General features: G+C 28.4%; 1 protein-coding gene across 4 annotated transcripts in view; it reads right to left on the reverse strand.

Annotated features, from left to right (window-relative positions):
* LOC142321704 (dual specificity protein phosphatase 3) overlaps positions 1–24,438 on the reverse strand; it is a 65,698-nt gene extending 41,260 nt beyond the window's left edge. For 2 of the 4 annotated variants that reach the window (XM_075359998.1, XM_075360002.1), the window contains exons 1-3: positions 24,295–24,438; positions 21,793–21,961; positions 21,491–21,670 (exon numbers count right to left, since the gene is read on the reverse strand). In XM_075359998.1, coding sequence (XP_075216113.1) covers positions 21,491–21,670; positions 21,793–21,821 — 209 coding nt within the window. In that variant the 5' untranslated portion in view covers positions 21,822–21,961; positions 24,295–24,438. The remainder of the gene's footprint in view (positions 1–21,490; positions 21,671–21,792; positions 21,962–24,294) is intronic. The other 2 variants (XM_075360000.1, XM_075360001.1) reach the window with 2 other exon arrangements.
* Positions 24,439–24,752: the final 314 nt, after the last annotated feature.

Genomic DNA, 24,752 nt, shown 5'->3' on the forward strand with positions numbered 1-24,752 from the left:
CTAACTAACTATAGAGGTAGATTGCCTACTACAATAATACCAGAAATGGTTTATAACTAGTTGTTATTACAACTTTCCCTGCAAACACAAGAAACTGACAAAATTCTAATGTATGATAAAAATTTTCATGCAATAGACATTTTCTAACTTAAAAAATAAAAGAATAATTAATTTTGAGCTCTAAGATACAAACTACAGTAATTTAGTTGCATAATCTGCATCGCAACTGTGCATTCATTTAGAACTGCCTTAAAAATACGTTAAATTTTGAACAGAAATGATGTAATAATCACAAGTAGAAAAATAATGCAGTGGAGTAATTAAAATAATACAGAATAATTTAACCCTCATTTAACATTTAAAGGGTATGCTAAAAATGTTTTCAATAATTTAACAGTTAAAATATCTTTAAAATCTTATGATTTTAACAGAATTTTGTGCAGGAACAGATTCAAATTTCATGTATAATCTCTCTTGAACAATAAAAGAAGTATTCAGGATGAAAAGTATCCATCAATATAGTTATGCATGTAGTAAACCAAGCGTAAAACAAGTTAAAAAAATGTTTAATGTTATAAAATTCATACATATTAGTATAAATTATCAAAATACTTATTATCTTGTTTTAAGTTTCATATATCTTTCCTAAAAATAAGAAAAGGATATAAAAAACAAGTTGGATTTTGTTTTCAGTCATATATTAATTCTGACCCGTGTACAAAAAAACAACTTTATATTTAAAAATAAATAAAATATTCTTTTACACTAAAAGTAAATTATCTTCTGCTACTATTGACAAAGCAAATAAAAATTATCCCTTCCCAATAAGTAATCTTTAAAAAATGAAAAGTGATATAATTACCAAAACAAGTGAATATATTAATTAAAAATGATAATTTTACATAATTATGAGCACAAAAGAACAGTCTAAAAATGAATAATTCAGCAAAACTTAACAGGTGCAGGTTTGCATCAACAAAGGTTTGTATTTCAATTAATTTGTTAGAGTAATGTATCAAAAATGTATGAATACCTAACAGAAGGGAAACATTAGTAACCTGTATTTATGAAAATAAATAGGCCAACAGCACCAGAATACATTTCAGCTTCAGGAAATAAATACATATACAATACAAATAAGAAATTAATGCATACATTAAAACTGTAATATTATAACCTGTAATTAATCAAATATTGCAATATAAATACTTTTATAACATAACCAACAGTGACGAAGTATTGCAATCATTCAATAAATATGAAGAGATAGCTGCAATACAGTTCATAAGAGAAAGCACCAATAATAATTTTCTTCTTTCGTTACTATATATCAGCAATATTGGTGTGCAATATGTTATAAGATATTTATTTACATCATCACAGGGCTGTTACTATATATATACATTTTCTTACTGAAATCTATGAATATTAACTTAACATTTTTTAAGTTTTTAAAATAATTATTCCTAACTAAAATAACTATTTCTTAAAAAATAGTCAATAACTGTTTCAATAATAACCATTGGTGAAGTTACTGCAAAATAGATCAGTGATCAGCAGATTATGGAGTTAGAGGGACAATTTTTATGATTTTAATATATTCTGCACTGGATGTAAAGTCAAGCCTTCTTAAAAAGTAATCAAAAAAGGTATTTTCTTCAATGATTATTTTCAGTTTTTAAAGAAAGCTTCAATAATGGAATGAAACTGATTTAAGTCTACAGAAAATATTAACCTCATTTTCGTTACAATTATTACAAAGTCATTAAATCTCCAACTAATGTATAGATATAAATGATGATCTATACTGGATTAATATAGATCAGTGAAAATTTACCAGTTGTATTCAACAACACAAATAAACTTGCAAAATCAGTAGTTATAAAAGAATATCTAATATTTCAATTATCAATACTTTTGTAAAGTAGGTCTAAAAGTATCTTAAATCACTAATCAAATAGTTAAAAACTTAACTTTTTGAGTTAAAAAAAAACTAATAACTAAACTAAAGTTAAAAACTAACTTAACTCAGACTTTACATAAAGTCTGCTCAACAGTATCCAACCATATTTTTTTTCAAAAAATGAATGCAAGCAGTAAAATTTGGTAGAGCACAACATTAGTACCTAGTATGCATGAATCATAATAGACCGTGTCATCAATTAGCCAGTATTTATCGTGTGTTTGTAACAAGTGCTTGTCACATTATTTTATCCACAATTTGAACAGGTTAAAGAAAATTTTGAATGAAGTCCAACCAAAAGCTTGACACCAAAACATAAAAAAGGGTGAGATTAATCAGGCATTCAGGATTGAAGCTAAGGGGATTACACAAATTAACTAAAATCCAAATGTAATTAGAAAGTCCAGTTTGATAATGGAAAATTGTTTGTCAAGTGTTTCAGAAATCTCAAATGACATTGGAAATACAGATGGCTGTTAACACATGATTTTAATAGACAGTTTAGCAATGATCAAAGCAGCTGTGAATTTTGTGCCAAAGCTGCTTTGGAATTGAACAGAAAGATTCATTTTGATGTTGCACATGATATGCTGGAATGATTTTAACTTCTTGAAGACTGTGATAACAGATGACAAATACTGGGTGTATAACCTAGTAACCAAAGCTCAGTCATCACAACTGAAGTCATCATTATCCCCAAGGGCAAGTGTGAAACAAAATGAAAAGTGATGCTGTTTTTTTCTTTTCTTTTTTTCAGTTGCCATGGAATTGGGAATCATGAGTTTGCATCAGAAAGCAAATTGTCAACAAGAATAACTGGAGGGTCTGTTATCATTTCATAATGTAGTTCAGCAAGTGTATATCATACAAGTGCCAGTTGCATTATAATAACGCATTAACTTATTTGTCACAGATAACCAAGGATTCCTTGGCCATGCATGTAATTTCTCAGATTTTCCAAGCTTTTTACTAGGCAGACACAAATAATTGTGATTTCTTCTGGTTTTTCCCCAAACTCTGGTTGGTACCAGTGATACCACTGAAAGGGTTCTGATTTGACAGCCAGCAGAACATTATAATCAACACAACAGCATGTTGGTATTCATTACAAAAGAAGACTATGAAAAAAATTTCCAGCAAAAGAAGGAGTTCATTGAATTAAGTGTGTGAAATCACAAGAAGACTATTTCAAAGGAAACTAGGATTGGAAGCTACTAGGTATGCCTTTTTTTTTTCACAACCTATGAAGAGATACTTTTTGAACAGACCTCATATTACCACAATTCTTGTAAAATAAAAATATTAGACTTAAGGCACAAACTAGTAGTGATTTCTGCACATGTTTAATTCAGCCTAGCCTTCTGTACAATTGCCTTGTACTAACTAATAATTCTATGAACAGTATGCTCAGTTTGTCCTCAATTTACTATTAGTTTTATAAAAAATGAAATTAATAAAATGGCAATAAGAAAAAAAACCAGAATTGTTGATTGTAATTGATTGTTGAAAGTTTAGCCATTGCCAAAAATAATCATAAAATACTGGTAACACCTTAAGCTCGTTTCCAGGGACACTGGATAGCAATGACACAATTATTGTCAAGGAAATAATGTATTAAATCACCTATTTCCTTTTAATATTGTAACAGGATCAGTATAATGGAGCAGGGTTGAAGGAACTAAACGGGATTCTTTTCTCAGCCTAAAAGGGCCGTTTAACAATCTGTTCTTTGTAATACAGACAATGTTACCTCCAACATCTGTTGTACAATGAGAAGGGTTACTGGACTGAAATAAGAATTTATGGGAAAACGTAAGAGCATGGTAAATGAAAGTTACTATGCTTCAACAATTAAGGACTGAGAGGCAGGTACTGGTTCTGCAGGCCAGAGAATACAAATACTAACAGGACCAGTGGTAGTTAAGTAAGTAGTTCTACAAGGCCATGTTCAGTGCAGTCATGATAACAGTGAGTAGTTCTATGAGGCTGTGTTCGTTGCGGCTGCGGTGATGGCAATATCAATAAGTGTGTGGTAACAACAAGTGAAGAGTACATCATATGCACTCCAGTGTGGACAGTGGTTGAATGCAGGAAGTTGTTCTGTGAGTTTGATAAACAGTAGTGAAAGTGATAGTATTGTACTCGTTCATAAAGTGGTTAGTTCTATTGTAAACAGTAAAAGTAATAATATTTGCAGAAAATTGAATTCTATGAACTTTAGACTTTTCTAATCTTATCTTGCCATTAATGTAATATTAGGTATTAATATTAGCAGTCATTATAACATTTTTAGTAAAGACTGTTTTTTGGTTTTTATAATTTAACTATCTTTAAACAAATATTGTCCTTATTTGAATTACTATTTTGTACGTCATATATTAATTATTATTTCGTTGCTCTTGGTTTTATTATTATCTTTTATTAGAGTAATAAATAAGAAATTCTAAGTTTGTTAATCTCCCAATATCATGGTCGAGCTACAAACACGTGACAGTAGCTTTCAACATTTTTTAATATTTAATTTTTTTAACTGCAGTATATATATAAATACATAACAAAAAACACATTATCATTTAAGTGAGATATTTTTTATAATAAAAGAATACCTGTCCCGTTATAGTTTACATCATGAAAGTAATTAAAAATAAGTTAAAGATAAAGTTATTCTCTGAAGTTATTATTTTACATATATGATAGAATAAAATCAATTTTATACTATATTGAAACTTTGTTTCCTTTCTTTTTTAATACTGCAAGTAGAAATTTATTTTAAGAAAATTTCTACTAACAAATTTCTTGTACTTTACAGAAATTACTGTAAAGTATTCAATTTTTTTCAGCAGTAGAATTTTAACATTCTATAAGTTCACCAAGATAAAAAATATCAAATTGCTAATATGTTTAATTCATTGCCACTCCACCACTACTTTCGTAATTGACCTATTAGTTGATGTAAAAATCTCTTTAGTTGGTATGGAGATTAGATTCCTAGCACAAAATCTGCCTCTTTGTCATCATTCCTCCCACTACCACAAAAATGTTACATTGGATACCTCATTGTAGTGATTACAGGAAAAATATTACACATGATTTCAATATCAGTTTAATTCAAGTACTGAAATCTATGATGGGGGTGATTATTTATTATAATTTAAAAAGTGACTGAAGAAATTGAAAACATAATTAACTTATTGTTAATCCTATTACCATTTTACTTATTTAATTTATCCAGCCTCTAGTTATTACATGCCCATGCCCAGTTACAGTTAACTTACTCTTTTTGTTTTTTTTTGTTTTTTTAATTGATAAAACTGAATTTTGAAGTATATAAAAAAATTCAAGGCTGAATAGGATTCAAACCAAGAATGGATGAAAGGCAGATATGCTACCACTCCATCACAAGGTCAGTATGTATCATATAGGTGTAAAATAAATAGTTTACATTTTGTAATTATAACATCCAACATGTAATTTTATAAATTAATGTATTATAATTTTTATTATATATCTGAATATGAAATGAAATGTCTACAAAGTTAATGAGCAGTAGACATAAAATTAGAATAACAAACTAAGAAAAGAATGTTAGATACTAATCTGACTCAGTTCTAAAATTATATCATAATGTGTTAGTAACATTTATAATGCAAACTTGTAGTATACATTAGATAAAATAACTATTAATACACACAGATCAATACTGGCATGTTTCCATAGCACACTCAATTCTAATATGACAAATATAAGAGCTACAAAATAAAGACAGCAACTTAGAAGTTGGATAAAGAAAAAATGACAAAAACCAAACTTGATTAACATTATTAATATTTATGAGCCACCAAACCAAAAAGTAAAGTTCTCTAAAAATATGCGACAGGTTAACACGTAGACAGTGTTCAAGTGAAAATTTAACAAACTCACATCAATCTAAGAGTATTATCACTTTAACCAAATTATCATCTACAAAAATTTAACTTAGTACTTCATTAATTCATATTTATCTTTGCATGTAAAGTCTTTCAAGAACTCCAATTCATTACTTTTAATCCTCCACTTATAAAATTAATAAATTTTTCTATGCTGGAGATATTAGTTTCACTTCAATCAAACTTATTAGTTTTGTCAAACTTTGCATTAGAAAGCAAGTTAAGTAACCACAAATAACAGAAGAGGTGGAAAGACTTTTATAATTGTATTATATATTGGTGTACCATCTTTGTTTAACACATTATTAGATTTTAATTTATGTACCCCAAATTTTTCCTTAACTTTCCTGTATGCTCCGTCTATTTTACCAATGTTCATTTCTCTTTCCACTTCTGAACACTTTTCTTTAATCCACTCTTCTTTCGCCAGTTTACAATTCCTGTTTTTAGCATTTCTTAATTGCCGATAGTTCCTTTTACTTTCTTCATCACTAGCATTCATATATTTTCTACGTTCATCCATCAGCTACAATATATCGTCTGAAACTTTTATAATTATCGTCTGACTTTTATAATTAATAAAATTATATATTAATATAAAAGACTTTTATTATATATTAATATCGTCTGACTTTTATAATTGTTTTTAAAGTTATTCCTGGATTCACTAAACATAGAGGTTCATAATGACTTTATTGTAAAACAGAAAGATTTTTTCAAAACTTTTTATCTTAATCCCCCGCTAAAAATATTTTTAGATTATTTTATGGTCTTTGTACTTTTAATTTCTGTATAACTTTCATAACCTTTATAAATAAGCGCTATTTTTTATATTTATAATAATAATACGATTATGAAGCTTAAAAAAACTGCAATCCTTCCCACGATTACAATCTGAATCTACCTCTCACCCAGAGTACCTTACCAAAAAAATCCCCAATATAATTCTACTCTCAGGGCTATCTAACTTTCTTTGTTGAATACTATTTATCTTTCTTGGCTTCATTCTTTTATCACATGTTGACGCCTTTTTGAACCACTCCATTGTCAAAAGTTTTTGTACTCATAAGTAAACAAACTTATTTAGTACAATAAGTTTTGATAACCAAGTGGTTCCAAAACACATCAACATTTGATAAAAGAATGAAGCTATGAAAAATACACAGTAGTCAACATAGAAACTATAGCGATCTTGGTAGAAAAGATAATAGCAATTATTATTTTAATAACAATTCTATCTAACTTCTTTGCACCTGTATCTTTAACACAATTTATGATTCTACTAAATACAACAAATTTCCCATAATGGAAAAAATGGAAGCAGCATACGTATTTCATTCATCTACCTATTAAAAAATAATTAGATATATCCTAACAGTATATTACTAAACAGCATAAACAAATGAGTAACGAAATTCACTAAAACATCACAATAAAAAATTCTGTTTTACTAATTTTTCAAATAAACAACCAAAAAACATACTGTTATTTTCCAGACAATAAAATAGATTTTTCCCTACAGAAATGGATAAAAAAACCGCAGGCTTACAGGATGAAGCTAAAATGGATTAATATTAACATCATTTTATATTACAGAACACAAAGCTGGTTCTTACATAAAATTTATTTATTATAATAAAATATATTTTATTACTCTATCCTACCTATAAGTCAGTGCCTCTTATTATGTCTTAAAGGCCAGTTTCTTTTATTAGGTAAGTAAAAGCATAATAATCTTCTTGGTACTAAGATTGTTTATTTTTTCTTATCAATAATAAATCACTAGATAAATTCAACATGAAACAAATATTAATTCTCTCAACTCATCTGATGTGCAGATGTTTCTGCTTCTTGCTCCATTCATGTACTATTAATGTAAATTGTACTGTCTTGCAACTTTCTTTTACATGTGCTATCTTTTTCAGAGATTTGCTTTACAAATTACACTAAAAAATAAACTTTTCTTGAAATTTATAAATTTTTTCTAACAAATTTATTTAATTTATCAATGTGCTAGGTTATTTTTACCAAGATTATATCTACTTTTCAGTGTTTGTCTACCAACAAATATTTATGCATTTATCAGTGCCGTAAATATTACAAAAAAAAAAAAAAAAAAAAAAAAAAAAACACAAACTTATCTCTGTTTCTTAATATGAAATCTACAAGCTTGAAATAAATCTTTATTTTATTAAAATTAAATGAATCTATGATTGGTATTTTTTCAATCCACGATTAATAATACAATTAACTACAAATATAAATGAAATATTTGCTTTCTTTTGTGAGGAAAATTAAGCAAAACTACTTGGTTTTAAATTTCTAAACCACCATTATGTTGCACATCATTAAGCAAATATTAAATCATGGTCTTTTTATTATAACTCAGCTAAGGCTCATTAGAATTTTATTTCAATCACATAAAAATATTAACTGAAATGTTCTCTTAATATATGCAAGAAACTTTAAATATAAATCATAGAGAAATGTTTACATAAGATATATATACCAGTATATAGTACTTAAATAAAAAAAATAATGTAACATTTTGATTAATAACTGTTTTAGCTCAAAAATCAACCATTTTATAATTGCTCAATCGTATAGAATTGCTTAAGAAAATCTGCAGCGCAGTAAACGACACTACCCATTATATACACACTGGGTTGGGTGATTAAGATATGGATGACATTGTCCACTTCTGATATTTTGCTACCATGAAAACCACCACTGTTTTAATAATCATAACGCTAGATATAAATATGTCAACTATAAATGATATGGTTTACATCATTCTGATGTTTATATGATATAAATACCAGAATGGCGTTCTGAGTTCCAGGTGGCTGTAATATAGTACATGTGACATCATATACTTATATCTTCATCATAAGTAAGCTTCTTAATATGCTTACTGACATATCACTCTGCATAATAAATCAACAGAAATTCTCTATTTAAAAAACTACATAATACTTTAATAGTAAATGATGAGTTTAGATGTCATGTTATTAAAAAGGTAAACAGATAATCTAATTACTATGTAATCCCAGTAAGGCAAATCTGAGAATTTGAATTTAAATAATGAAATAGAAAAAGAATCAAATAAGTAAAAATAATGTACAGTAAATTCAGAATAATATTTTATTAATATTTTTTAACCTGGTCTGCAGTTCATCTGATCAATTTGTGCATGTATAGATTGAAGATACAGTAAAAATGACATTGTTAATGACGGAGTACAACATTAAAACAAATTATTTAATTTAAATCATTGCTAAATTGAAACAAGTACAGTGTAAGAATTATTTATCCACCAATATAAAAAAATACACAGCCATCGTTAAAATTATAAAAGCAAATATTTTTTGAAACTACAACTATCTTTTCTCAAAAACTAACATGAAATTGTCAAAGAAGTGCAAATGAAAAATGAAACATGCTCAACTAATGAAATTTATCAAAGTGCACAAGATCTAAATTTTGTTAGAAATGCAAGAATCAATATTAACTAAATTATACAATTTTATTTGTACAAATAGTAATCAAACCTGATTGATTAAAAGAAACTTGTCAAAATATCCTGTAAACAAAAAAATATATATACATATATATGAATATACTCAGATACCTGATAGTGCTTAAATCTTTAAATAATCAAAACAGACCACTAATTAATTACACAAAGGATGCAATTTATTTCAATATAAATATATATACTTAAAATGAAAGACAGTTTTGAAAAATAAAAAAATAAGTTGTTCATAAATTTAAATGTATGATCTATTAAATGTATAATCTATACTACCTAAAAAGAAAAAAAACTTTTATTAATGAAAAACACTGTGGCTTACAGAGATGGTTTTTTACACGGGCTACATGGAATGATGATAGAAAGTGATCCCACATGGTTGTTGTTCAATGGTTTATAGGTTGATAGTTAAATTATTAGCATAGAACACACATGACACTTTTATCATAAAGACATTCTTTAAGTGTAATGATTCCATATTGAGAACACACATCTTTTTTGTCATTCTGCATCCCAAATCACAATACTATTTTAACACGGATAAAGAACTTAAGATTGATGGCATTAACTCTGAATAAGAAACAACCAGTCCATGTTTGAATTGTACAGGTCCCTAAAAACATTTCCAGAGTAAGAAAAGCCGTTCTTAGAGCCCACATAATTACACAAGAGCAGCTGGGAATTTCCACCTGCCCAATACAGCAGATGTTACAGTTTTACTTGATGATGATGATCAGGTAAAACTTGTTTAACTTGCTTAATGTTTGCAAGATGATGATTACGATAAATGTAAAAGATTCATTATAAGGAAACTTGAAATGGCAGAAGAAATGATTGTAGTGCTTGGCAGTGAGGCTGTACCTGTCAATACTCCACACATTTCTCTTTGGAAAAATATTTTTTTATGTTAAAATAAGACAGTAAGATTACTCTATAAAAGTACGTTTTAGTGCATTTGTACTATTACAAATATTTTTGTGATTCATCAAAACTCTTCCTTCCATAAAAAAAGGGTCTAGTCAAATTATTTTATAAATCAACTGTAGTACATTGTATATGACATGATCAATGAACAATGAACTAAACAGCATTTCACATTATTGCGCAAAAAAATTTTAAAGTATTTTTTTTAAGGTAATATTTACAGAAATAAATAACCTAACAAATACTAAAATTTAACAAAAAAATCTGTATATTTTCATTGCATTCCATTATTAAAATAGATGGAATGTTTACTTAGCACAGTTATCAAATTAATATGTAGACAATACAATATACTATGGTATAATTCAACACAGATTACTGTCATATCAATCATAAATTAACTGCTACAGAGAAACCATGTTGTTGAGGAAGTTCATAATATCCAGTAAAAAAGATTTAGTTAAACAGCTGAAGCACAGCCATGACATAATACCACATTTTACTGGTAAGGAATTGGCTCTTAAGGGAGGCATACCAACAGTAATGAAAAAAAAATTACAAATTATACACTACAAAACACAGAACAAAACATACTTCAGAAAAAAAGAACTACAATAAGAAGTTGTTCTCTAATGAGACATGGCCAAAGTAAATTTTTATTAAAGTTAAAAATAATTTAAAATGAACAACAAAGGACTAAATCCTACATTAAGGAAAATTAATTTAATACTGAGGGTATATAACAGAACTTTAAGTGAAATTAAATCTTACTGGTTTTATAAGACTAGATTAGTCAATTGCCAATTGCGTGTAAGGAAACTGCACCCAATATTACTTAATTTTGTTGAGCCAGAGAAACTAGCTTATTAAATTTACCTCAGCCAATAGTACTTTATTCTTACTGCAAAACTTTCAATATCCTACTGCTAGGCGTTCTACAGTTAATGGTATGATCATATAGTACAGGGGGGACGCAGTTTACAGTTTTATCCAGGACTTTCTTTCAAAATCAAATATTATTAATTATTATTACTTGTGAAAAAATAATTTAATTTACTTGAGGGCAACGATACTATTCCTCACTTCCCTTTGGAGAAATCTTTTTTATGTGAAAATAAGACAGTTACTCCATAAAAATAAATTTTAATGCACATGTACTGCTACAGATATTTTTGTGATTCATCAAAACTCTTCCTTCCTCAACCTTATATGACTTTATTTTAGCACAAACCAATTTTATCATGAAATTAATGTAATTAATCTATCACACAACAAAAAGACAATGGCTTGTACAAACAATTTTACTATTCCTCACCAACATACCAACAGTCAGTAAGACAACCTAATTACTTTTACTAAATAAGCTATCACTGCTGGAATACAGCAAAAAAACAAAAAAACATAGTACACTGACACAAACCGCAATAATTATTTAAGTATTACATTTTCTAAAAACTGACTATCATTATTGCATACAGACAAAAAAGAAACAATGCCAAAATATATGTACACACTAACATCTAAAGAATAATGCTTGTCTATAATAACCATAGTCTACAGTCTATAGTAACCAAGGTAATTTTTACATACTAAAAATATATTTTTCCCTTCACTCACAATCACCATGCAACACCACTTCGTGCTTCTGACTGTATATCCTGCATTTAGTTGTCATTGGGATGTGATGTCTTTATACAATTTTTCATTGAACTCTTCACAGAAAAAGATCAACAATCTCATGCTATATAAAATTTTCAAGCGGTTAATATTAAATACTTACACAATTTTTTTTTATAAGTGTATCCTCCATGTCTATTGTTCATAATGAAATAATCTGTATCATATAAAATTAACGATTTAAATATATTTTTATAATTAAGATTGACTGACTAATTAATATATTAGGAGCATTTTAGAGAAAGATGCCTGTGATTTTGACAAGAATTATGATTTAGATTAACTGAAAGAAGAAGAAAAATTATAAGAAAATAATGCTGACAGTAGTTAAATTCTTGATGCTGCAAATTGATACTAAATAAAATTTAAAAAGAAAATTAAAATTTATGTTAGAAATTGATAGAAATTTTAATCTCAAAAATCAAGTAACTTCTATAATAATGAAAATATAACAAAAATTCTTATAAAAAGATGTAGCAGCAACATAATTTCAAAATTTACAAAATGAAGAATATATAGCAGAAAAATCTAACATTTTTAACTGGGTCACTACCACAGAATCATATAATTCATAAAAAAATACACTAACTTTCTTATTGACAAAAAAAAAATTGATACATATTAATATTTTAATTTATCCCTTATAGGTGAATATTATAGCAACAAAACCAACTTCCATATTCTGTAAGCCATCGATGACAGTCTCTCCATATCTTCCATTCCTTTTCTGATCACTGCTGTTAACACAAAAAGTTGCCAAGAAGTTCTGAGTCTACCTTTCATTCATCTTTTTATCAGCATTCACTCAAATACTGTTGGAACTCATCCTTTTAAATAACAACAATGCAACATTTTGTCTCTATACTGCTGCATATATATATAACTCTGCCCCTTCAAGCTTCTTCTGATCGCATTCCTAATCCTATCCTTCACTGTTAGCCTCAGCATTGTCTCCGAAATCACACCTCTATTCAAAGTCTGATTTTCATTTTATCATCTAATATCCAAATGTCAGCCCTGTAAATTACATAACTCGCCACCTTTATTTTGAAAATTTGTTTTTAACCCCATTAGAAATCTTGTTGTACCATAACAATGAGTGTAGTTTCCTAGTTATTACCTTTCCATTATTTACCCGTCTAGTAATATCCTGGTCATCTGTTCAATCAGACAGGGCTGTCACCTAAAAATAATGACTCTCCAATAGGTTTTAATAAGATCTTGCCCTTTGACCACATCTAAAGCTTTTCCACTAACCCCCAAATATTAAAAACTGTCCTCAGTAGTTATCAGTCTAAGCCTTGTATTTGTCTATTAATTTCTTTCACATACATAATAAAGGTACCTTTATCATGATTCCACCATTTACTTAAATTTAAATAACGCTTTTATTCCAAATGTTGACTTCTGAACTCTAGGGATTTTATTCAAAATTATTGCAACTTTAAAAACATAATCACAGTAACGTAAAATTAAACACAGTGCATATTCCTAAAATACAGCTGTTCAATACAGTTTAAAACTCCATTTAAAAAAAAAAAACCTATAAATAAAGTTCTATCAATATAGAAAAAGAAAAATAGTTTAAATATAATTAATATAAAATACAGAATGCAATTCTCAAATTTTTTTTTCAAGATGTGCACTTTGGTTCCCTTGAGTGCCATAACTTCCTCACAGGGATACTGCTAAATATTTATAATTTTATTTCTAGTTTCAAATCGATGTCTTAAGATGATAAATCTAGCAGAGCTGGTGCAAACTACTTAGTTATTATGAAAGTATAGTTACTAGATGACATGGCACAAGTCTCTTGATTGTTTTAGAAGTTTCTTGAATTTTCTGATACTTTGTGTTCATATATAAACAAATGTTGATTTTAAATGGTTTCGGTGTTGAAATAGTTTTCAGGAATTGTATCACCTGAATTGTTGTGATCAAGTCAAATAAAGTTTTTCTCATAAACAATTTTAAAAATGGATCAGCAGTGCATTGCGAGAGTAAAAATAAAGAGAGCACATCATTAACCAGTGGTGAGAGTGTGAATTAGTGTAAAAACTGAAAATATATTTCTACTTCCATTTTACATTGATAAAAGTCAATGTAAATGAGGCCACAATGTAATCATGTATTCAGTATATGAAAGTTTTAACACCGAGTACATGCAACCAAATTAAGTCGAAACGCCATTTAGAAACCGCTCATCCCAGTGTAGTAAATCTCATGACTACATTAGCAGGAAGCAAAAAGAATTAACATGTTGTTATAAGCAGGCATCAATACCAAATAATGCTTTGCTAGCATTTTACAAGATAACACATAGAATCACAATATGTAAAAAGCCCATACAATTGCAGAACTAATTCTACTGGCTGCTGCAGATATACAAAACATTTTGATTGGCGAGTCTGCTGGGAAGCTTCTTTCAAAAATGCGTTTGTATAATAACACCACCAGCAACAAAATATAGTCATAGTAGAGAATCTCAATGATCAATTAATTGAAAAAATTAAAAGGGAAGGAATTTGGTTTGCAGTTGGGTAAGGTCACTGGGGTAATAATGACGCTCACTTAATTTGCTATTTACGGTTTACTGATGGCAATAACAGTGTAAAAGACTTTCTCTTAGGTAAAAATATCACTGCTACTATAAAGGCTCAAAACTTGTTTGAGATCCTTGATACTTTTATATCCAAAAACAGTTTGGAGTTGACTACATGTGCTGATTGATATCTGTACTGATTGTCTTTGTTCTATGTCCAGTTCTTTTGGAGGATTGCAGGCTTTTACTCAAAACAAAGCCCCTGAAGCACTGTGGAACCCTGCATTATTCACAGGGAAGCACTCATGTCAGAATATCTGATCCCTACACATTGAATCAAGTCTTAGATTATGTAGTGAATACAACAAACATTAAAAAACTCAGCCATTGAATATGAAATCCAAAAATATGTCTTCGCTGAATTACAGGACTTCACATTGTCTTTCTCATAGTAATGTATTGTCCTGTACATTTGAATAGCAAGAAGGAATTTATATTTTTCTTAAAGAGGAGGAAAACAAGTATATGAACATTTTTCAATGAAAATGTTTTTGTAAAACTGTGAAATCTTTGAAAAGCTGAACTTTCTGAAAATCTCCCTACAGGTAAGAAATATACACTTTTTAAAGTCGATTGAGAAAATGTTAGCAATTATAAAAAACTCAAGCTATGAAAATATATTGAATGAAGACAGAGACAAGGAATGTTTTTCACTGTTGCAAAAATGTTTTACCTCTGATGGAGTCGATTTCTCTTGAGATATGAAATCCATTTTTGAAGAAAATTTATCATAGCTTTATCACAATCATCTGCTTTGAGAAATATTTAAAAAATTTTAATATTCATAGATTTACAAGGATTCAAGATCAATTTAATATCACTGCTTCATCTATCTGAGTTTACTGCTTCCATAGATAATCTGATTGGTTTACTTTTAACAATATATTGAAAACAAAATTTAGCAGCAAGGAATTAATTGAATTTTGATTATCAGTAAGAGATGAATAGCATCCACTCCTAAGTTAAGAAAATTTTAATTCTATTTGAGACTTCTTATTTCTGCTGGGTTTTCAGCGGTTGCCAAGCTAAAATCTAAGTATTGTCTGACAATCAATGTGGAGAAGGTAATGAAAGTGACTGTGTCCAGTTTAATTCCATGATTTGAGAAAATATGCGGCAATCAACAGGATCATCCATTTCACTAATTATTATAATTAGTTGAATTTGTTTAATTATACTTTTTTGTGATCTAAAATGTTTTATTTATTTTTACCTAACTCTTGCAAAACATTATTACTATTTTACAAAGTATACGTGATACAATTTAACATAGAGCACCTTGGGAAAATCGGGATTTAGCAAGGGTACCAAAAATCAAAAAAATTTAGGAACCACAATATATTCAGCAGCGTGTAAATTAATTTACACATAGGGAACTTTTTGTTTATTTCCATGTTCTAGCTACACTACTTGACCACAGTCATTCTTCAACATGTCTAAGTAATATAGAGGTTATTTGTTCTTTGGTTATTTAGCACTTTTCATGTTATAAATAGTGTTTTGTGAAAGTTTATTTCATTTTTTTATTACAAAATCATATTTATGAAGAAATAAAAGAAAAATTTTAAATACATTTGTTGAATCGATGCCAAATTGTGTACATAAAGTGATTAAGAATAGAAGAGAACATATTAATTACCAGACATTCACAAATTGGACAGATATGATATGTTTTTCTAAAAAAAATTACTTTCTATTAGATAATATCTGTGTTCAGATTAATTTACACACTATTGAATATATGGTTTCAAATGTATTATGTGATTATTTTTGAAGTTCACTTGACACAAAGTCAAGTTTTTGTATGCCACACTTGTAAGCCTATATGTATTCTTTAAATCATTTTTTTTAATTTTATCAGTCAACTCATATAAAATTTCTGGCAATTTCTTCTACCAAAAAAGTTAAAAATGATAAGTAACTTAGCAATTGACCTAACTTACAAGACAACTATAAAAACCAATTAAATATACTGAATAAGCTAATTTTTTAATAAACAATTAAACTTCTTCAATTTTATCATTAGATAAGTAACTGGGCAGCTTATAAAATATTTTTAACCGTTATTTAAATTATCTTTGTTAACGATTAAATTTCATTAACTGATAATATGATAGTAACATTGAAAAAAGTTTTACTTTTTATAGTAAAAAAAAAGTATAGAATTTAAATAACATATGTACCTAACAAATATATTTTACAATCCAAAAAGCAGTTCTAATCATGTGAACTAGAAATTAACAATTATTTAAATTTAGTTATAGTCTAAGCTACCAAAAATATTAAATGAAACCTATTACTATTTTCTGATAGACTGATTCGTCTTTAAAGCAAACAATCTCAATAAATGTAAACAAACAATTCAATAAACGTAACTAAGAAATGTTAATTTGATAAAATGATTTTTAGTACATTTATTCAAAAATGTTATTAGACATTGGCCCCCTATTGTTTAGCAACAAAGTTTTTGTTTTACTACTCATTAACTAAGATTACCTAATTCCTCTTTATTACGTGCTTTTTTAAAAATTCTTAACTAGATTGTTTGAAATTCTGAGTTTAAAGAGTTAAAATGGGATAACACTAAATTTTATTATTTTCTGAATTTCTCTATAACAAATGAATATAACTTGATTTTTGGTGTGTCTAAATCTTCAAGTCAATAACCAATTTCTAGATTTTTTGAAATGCAATCTTGAAAGGGGTGGAAAAAGGAAAAATAATTTGCAAAATTTCTCAATTTCTGACTATACTAAATGAGATAGTCACTCGATCTGGGATTGTAAATAGTCTTCAGATAAATATTTAAAAATACATTTTCAATTTTTTTAAATTTTAATATTTTTAGGGGTAAAAAAACAAATTGTTCTTTTAATTTTTGCATCGCTGCTGAATCAATCTTTATGAGATTCAGTAATATTGTGATGGTAATTTGTCTGTCTGTAATTCTTATTATGTATTTCAGGAGTGAAGACATAACAGAAAATCTAAAAACCAATTAGTGGGTCCTTTACTGAACAAACTATTCTTCTGAAGAAATTACAATACACTCATAGTTTTAATAAATTGAACAAGCTTTAATTTTTATTTATCATTATCATTCTAACAAGCATGAGTTCAATGAACACAGGAGCAAGTCCTGACCAGTAAAATATCCCTTGATTACAACAGGAAGTGCAAGTAATCTTATAGCGCGGTTGAAGCCATGAAGGGGATGCTAGTTTCTAATTTTATGACCAGTTTCTAGGCAGTGCTGATTACAATCAATTTCACACAATCATAGTGTTCTGCTATTAGAGAAGGTCCTGTCACAGCTGCTGGTCTCCACCTTGTTATTCTTTGCTAACCTCTTTGTTTCAGCATATTTTCCCTTTTTCCTAACTACAATCATCATTTGAAATCTCATCCTTTCCTTTCATTCACCAAGCCTTGTATCGCATCCACTAATAAACACCTTCTTCGCATACAATATCCTAGCCAATTCCTTTTTCTATATTCAATCGCATTTAGATTTTCCTGTTCTCTCTTATTCTCCTTAATATTTCCTCATTTGTAATATGGTCTTGTCATCTGACATTTATCATTCTGTGCCACACCCACATCTCAAAATGCCTCAATTCATTTTCTGTCTGCCTTTCTCATCGTCCATGTTTCAGCTCCATAGACCATTAAACACCAAATAAAACACTTCATTAATCTCTTCCTTAACGCTAAATTTAACTTTTTACACAACAGTCTTCCCTTCTTATTAAATACCTTCTTACTTCTTGTTTTAATTTTACTGTGCAAGTCAGGTTAAGTACTGAGATTTCTTCACCTGCTCTAAAACTTCATTTCCTATATTAATCTTAATATTCTCCTCTCTTCCACCTGAACACATTTTTTCTTCTTTTTGTTGATCCTCATACCCTGATATTCGCAAGATTCATTCAAGCATTTCATTTAACATACTTGGACTTTCCACCAGTGCTGTCATGTCATCAGCAAAACATACATTCTATTCTTCTTCCCCGAATCTAAATTCTTCTTTTCCCATTCAGACAGCATTTAATTATTTCTTCCAAATATATACTATACAGTGTTGGTGACACACAACATCCATAACTCACCCCCCTTCCAATCCCTATTCTTTCTGTGATTTCATCTCCTAACCTTACTTTATTGTCTGGTTATAGTACAGATCTTTTATTAAGCTCCTCTCTTTCCAGTCCACTCCCTTCTTCTTTAAAATTAACAGCAATTCATCCCATCTAACTCTGTCAAATACCTTTTCTATATCATCAAATGCAACATACACTCTCCCTCTCCTTCCCATGTATCTCACAACTATTAATTATCTCACCCTATAGTATCTCTTGTTCCAACACCTCTTCTAAACCCATACTGTTCCTCAATACTGCCATCCAATTTACTGTATATCCTCTTATTTAGAACACTTAATAGTACCTTTCTTTCTTTATTTTTTTTTCTATTTCCTGTTTAGCCTCTGGTAACTACCATTCAGATAATACTTCAGAGGATGATATGTGAGTGTAAATGAAGTGTAGGCTTGTACATTCTCAGTACGACCATTCCCGAGATGTGTGGTTAATTGAAACCCAACCACTAAAGAACACCGGTATCCATGATCTAGTATTCAAATCCGTGTAAAAATAACTGACTTTACTAGGACTTGAACGCTGAAACCCCCAACTACCAAATCAGATGATTTGGGAAGACGCATTTACCACTAGACCAATCCGGTGGGTTACTTAATAGTACCTTAGCTGCATGTGATATTAGGCTAATCGTTCTATGCTCTTCACATTCTTTATATTTCTTTTCTTTTCTACTGGTACGATTATTGAATGGTACCATTATTATTGAATGGGAAATCCTCCGGCCATTTGCCTTCAAGTATTCCACTGCATAGATTTAGTAATAACAGTTCTCCTGTCTCTCCTAGCACTTTGAACAGTTCAATTGGTATTTCATCACATGCTGAGGCAATTTCAATACTTTAATTCCTTAATATCTAAATACTTATTGCTTTAATACTTCTTTCAACACTTTAATTGCCTCATTTACTTAATTTTTTAATACACTATACCCTTTTTGATCTTCATGAACTTTGTACTCTTCTTCCAATCCTACCTATTTCTCTTAGCTTTTCCCCAAACAGATATAAATTCACAATTAATTTTCCCATCTTCTTTTTTATTTCCTCCGTCTCATTAAATCTAATACATTTTCTTCCATCATTTTGCTTTAGAAACTGTTTTTGGAGCTTCTTTATACAGTAGTTCAAATCTCCCTTCTTCTTCCAACTTTTCTATCACTGTACATTTTTCCTAGATCCACTTTTCCTTAGCTTTTACAGTTTCCCTTCTTAGTTCATTATTCAACCTTCTATACTTTTCATATGCTATTCTTGATTTTAAACCTTATCATCTATTTTCCTATTTCCTTTAAACTCTTCTTAATTTTAATCTACTTATCATCAGCATTACTTGGTTTATCTCTCATTCTCATTTTTTCCAGCACACCTTTTTCATTTCCTATATCATTTCCTGTTCCTTTAGCCTCTCCAAATCAAAGTAATCTCCTCTCCTACCACTTCAATTTTCTTGGGCTTAATATTCACTTCTGCCACAACTAGGTTGTGATTTTAATTTATATCTGCACCTGATAAGCCTTAATATTTTTTAAACAGTTTCTATATTTTTGTAACACTGTTCTACTTCCTTAACTGTGTACTGAGTGGTTAGCATGCACAGTTGAATTATTACAATATATTCTCCTTTTATCCTCATCTTCATCCTTTCATCAAAATACTCAACCTTTAATGTTTTTCCTACCAGTTTCTTATTTATCAGTATACCTACTCCATTACTACCACACCTCTCTTCCTCTTAAAAGTGAAACTGGAAATCCCTGCTTAATATCTTTTCATTTCCTTACCATTTCACTTCACTCATATGAGTATGTCTTAAGTTATTTTTCACCATCTCATTCTTTGCACCATTAGTCAAAGAATGCATTCATTAGTCATCAATTTAACTAGTCTTCAATATTTATGAGCCAAGTACTTATTAATTAATTTCAATTTTTCTTTTAGTTTGCCTTCCATATCCAAAATTGTAAAAAGACAGTGAAACTGACAACATAATTAGTTTATTAGAAACTTGTGTTTTAAAATGTTTTAGCAATGATGTCAGGTAAAATTTCTGTGCATCTAGTTTCTTTATCAAATAAATATTACATAAAATTATTATATTGTCATTTATTTCAATACAGCCTTTAGTTTTTATTAAATTTACTATCTTTTATCACCAATTTCATAATCATCCAAACCTATTTCAAAGCCCAATACATTATAAAATAAAAATATAATATTATATATTATAAAATATGTCCTCATCTTTTTCTACATTAAATCAAAAAGAAGACCCACACTCACACGCACGTACACACACCTGCCTCACTTAAATATATAGTATAAATAAAAATATATATATATATTTTTAGAGTCTTTTAATATAATTAATGATATCTGAAATCTAACACTTCTTCACACATCCTTAACACTTATATTCTTTACTTAATTTTTTTTCTATTTTTCATTACATCACATAAGAACAATCATTGCAAATTACATTTATGCATAAAAGAAACATTAAATGCTTAAACACAAAGTACAAAAAGTCAAGAGGTTTAAAAAATGAATTTTGATTATGTTATAGTACATTAAATAAGTATTTATTTTATGGTATAAATTATATGATAGTTAATGAATACAAAATTATCAGTACAGTACATAATAGTAATATCGAAAACTTACTTAATCTAGTGCATTCAAATAATAAAAGAAACAAAGCATGACTAACCAGTCTCCAATGTAAATCCCAGGAAAGACTTCATCACAACAATTCAAAACTAAACTATCTCGTTTAGCAGTTGGGCTGGGTGGTCCTAATTTGCTAGCCATTGGCCTAGTTAAATACAGAATTTCATTTAATTCCTTTGTAATTCTGTCCTCTTCTTGCTTTCTCATTGTAGTCATCTCGCTGTAAAATAAAAATTTTTATTGTTATTAACAAATTTATACACTTTTATTAAAATACTAAAATTGATATTTTTACATTTTTACTGAAAAATGAGTAATTTCAGTAATGATATATTATCTTGCCTGGGACTGCCTGTAGCCCATGAAGTCATCAAGGCAGAAAGATTACACAGCCCACACTAGTTAATAAACTTGAATGTTGAACTGATGCTCTATAAATATGAGCCCAATTGAAACTAAAAACTGCCTAGGCTCAGGCAATTTTTCTGAATCAGTCAAGTTGAATATAATTCTGAAACAAAGAAAAGCCACTAACATACAATACGAACAAAAGCAATTCAGCACTATTTCAAGATGTTCAAACAAAAACTATAAAGAAGATATAACTTATGTATCAGTACAGCTAACTAAAAAAATAATAATAAAATTAATAAATAACAACCATGCACACAACTTTTGTCAAATTATTATTTAACACAGCGTACAAGCATAACATAAGCATTTACAGAGCAAACTAAATCTGGGCTCACATGATTCAATCTAAGTGTGCAAGCTTTCTTCAAATATTTAAACTATTACAATGTATCTTATCTTAATGTAGAATTTACCAATTAATTATTACTGTATTAAATTTCTTACATTTTGCCAAAATCAGAATTTATATACATTTTCACATTCAAATTTCTGTATAAGCAAAAATCACATAAATTAGTTTTGCTTGTGCTTCTAATTGTCAGTTAATAACCATTTTGAAAGGTTTTTACCACAAAAAAATATAAAGCAAGAAATCACAACAGATATAATTTTGTATTTATAAAAACTTATATTGTAGGCAGACAACTTCGGAGTAAGGCTTATAAATCTATACTTACATTTAAATAAAAATAGCTTGTTTTTTAAAGATCTAAAATTAATAAAATTGAAACTTTCAAGCAAACTTATTTGAAAAAAATAACAATATTTGCTAATTACAATAAAAATAAATTATTTAGTCTCCGTAAATAATAGCAATATGAAATCATATAATATACAGATCAAAGCGTTAAGCAAGACTTTAATAAAATACATTGAAATCAAATTTCTACTCAATGTAGTACATGATAACTAAATCCATGAAGCATTAATCAACTTATGTCACAAAAAACCAGTATTTTATAAAAAATTTAGTTTCTGTTATAAATCTAAAATTGAGGAAAGGAAAATTCAGGAAAAACAGAAAAGCATGTACTGGATTTTTTTTATAACAACGTGACAAATTTACTAATAAAATGGAATAGAAAATGGATTCTAATTTTGATGCAGTAAATTTTCAATTATATTAAAGACTATATAGATTATGGCTATATAATTGGAACAGCCTACAGTTAACAGTGAAAGTACCTGGGAAAAGTGTTTAAAGTTAATTTGCTCCTCAAGAACTAATTAACAAGCAAAGTGACTGTACAGAGATCCCAGGCTTTGCTCCCATGAAAATAATTTTTTCAAACCTTAACTATGAATTTATGATTTTTTTTTGAACCCAGCTGTGATAGAAATATACAGTTTACTGTCAACATACATTTATGATTTTTTTTTGAACCCAGCTGTGATAGAAATATACAGTTTACTGTCAACATGCATTAACATTTTTTCACTCTATAGCCAAAACAAAATATCTTGACTTTCCTAATATCAATATAAAGAAACAATCACCATAAGTAAATATTTTATTAATTTAAAAAATAAGTCCTTACAACTAAAAATATGTCTACTGGCTTATTAAAAACAGTCAGAATTATTAAAACCACTAATAAGAAATTACTATAACCAATAGTCATCACACAAGAAAAATAATTAAAGGAAACTGTAATATAATATCAAGAATAAGTTATAAGTGTAAGATCTTTAAAAACATGGACCAGTCAGTCAGAACTGAACAGAATGTAGCAAGAACAGCATTATACTTGCAATCCCATCAAAATCTAGAAAAATAACTCTAAAGGGCCCTGCTACCAACGATTTATTAAAACAATTTTTGAACATGAAAACATGTTAATACAATGAAAATAATCTTCCATTTTTCCTATTAGAAGGCGAAAATTTTTTTAAATAAATATTTCTTCAAATACAAATACACCGATTTTCGGTCGAATACTCATTTGCTTTCAATAAAATCATCGATGACTACCCCACCCAAAAATTGAGTAATTTTAAAACTCGGGAAACAAAAATTCAATATTTTAAGTACGTTTCAATCAAAAATAATATATTAATATAATATGCACGACAGCGAGTACCGGTACCAAAAATAATTCAGCCTTAATAATCTATAAATAATATTATCATTGCGTAATATCCACGCAACAATTTCGACGTAAAAATACAGTTTATTTGTAAGGATCCCCATAATTTAATTTCATATATTATAATTCTGTAAAAGAATTGTAACAGATTCAAAATATACTCGTACAGACCATACCTAATTTGGTAATGATATTATCAACCTTCGTTCTAACCTCGATAATCCATACAAACCCGCAAATTTTACTGAAATAAAAAAATTCTTAATTCTAAATCTCTCACTTAACAGGTTAAATTTGAAAAACTAGAGATTTTTAAACAGCCTTAATTTTCTATGTTACTTACATTCAGCGGAATTTTTCACAAAAAAATATATGCGCAAAAATTAACACAACCAACTACACAACACACGGCGTTAAAATACACTAACCTTGAACTGAAATACAGCTTTCTGAATATGTTGTCAAATGAACTGATCAAACTGGACATATTTGAACGATGTTACAACAAAACTTAAATATCTTTCCTATTATTTTTTTTTAAAAATACCTGCGCGTAACTTATTTTGAAATTATTAAAATGTGTGCAATATAATCATGCTAAACTACGCGGCAATTACAAATTTTTAAAGTGATAATATTCCACTATAGCGAGACAGTTTTATAGCATTTTTAATTTACATACGTAAACAAAGTAAATGAATCAAGGCAATATCCTCATTTTTAAACATTTATATTTACCGATAAATTTTACATCTATTAAATATGCCAGTATGCATTGTATCAAAAATTAAATTAAATTTT

The sequence above is a fragment of the Lycorma delicatula genome, chromosome 3 (assembly GCF_047948215.1).
Source record: "Lycorma delicatula isolate Av1 chromosome 3, ASM4794821v1, whole genome shotgun sequence".
Classification (NCBI taxonomy): domain Eukaryota; kingdom Metazoa; phylum Arthropoda; class Insecta; order Hemiptera; family Fulgoridae; genus Lycorma; species Lycorma delicatula.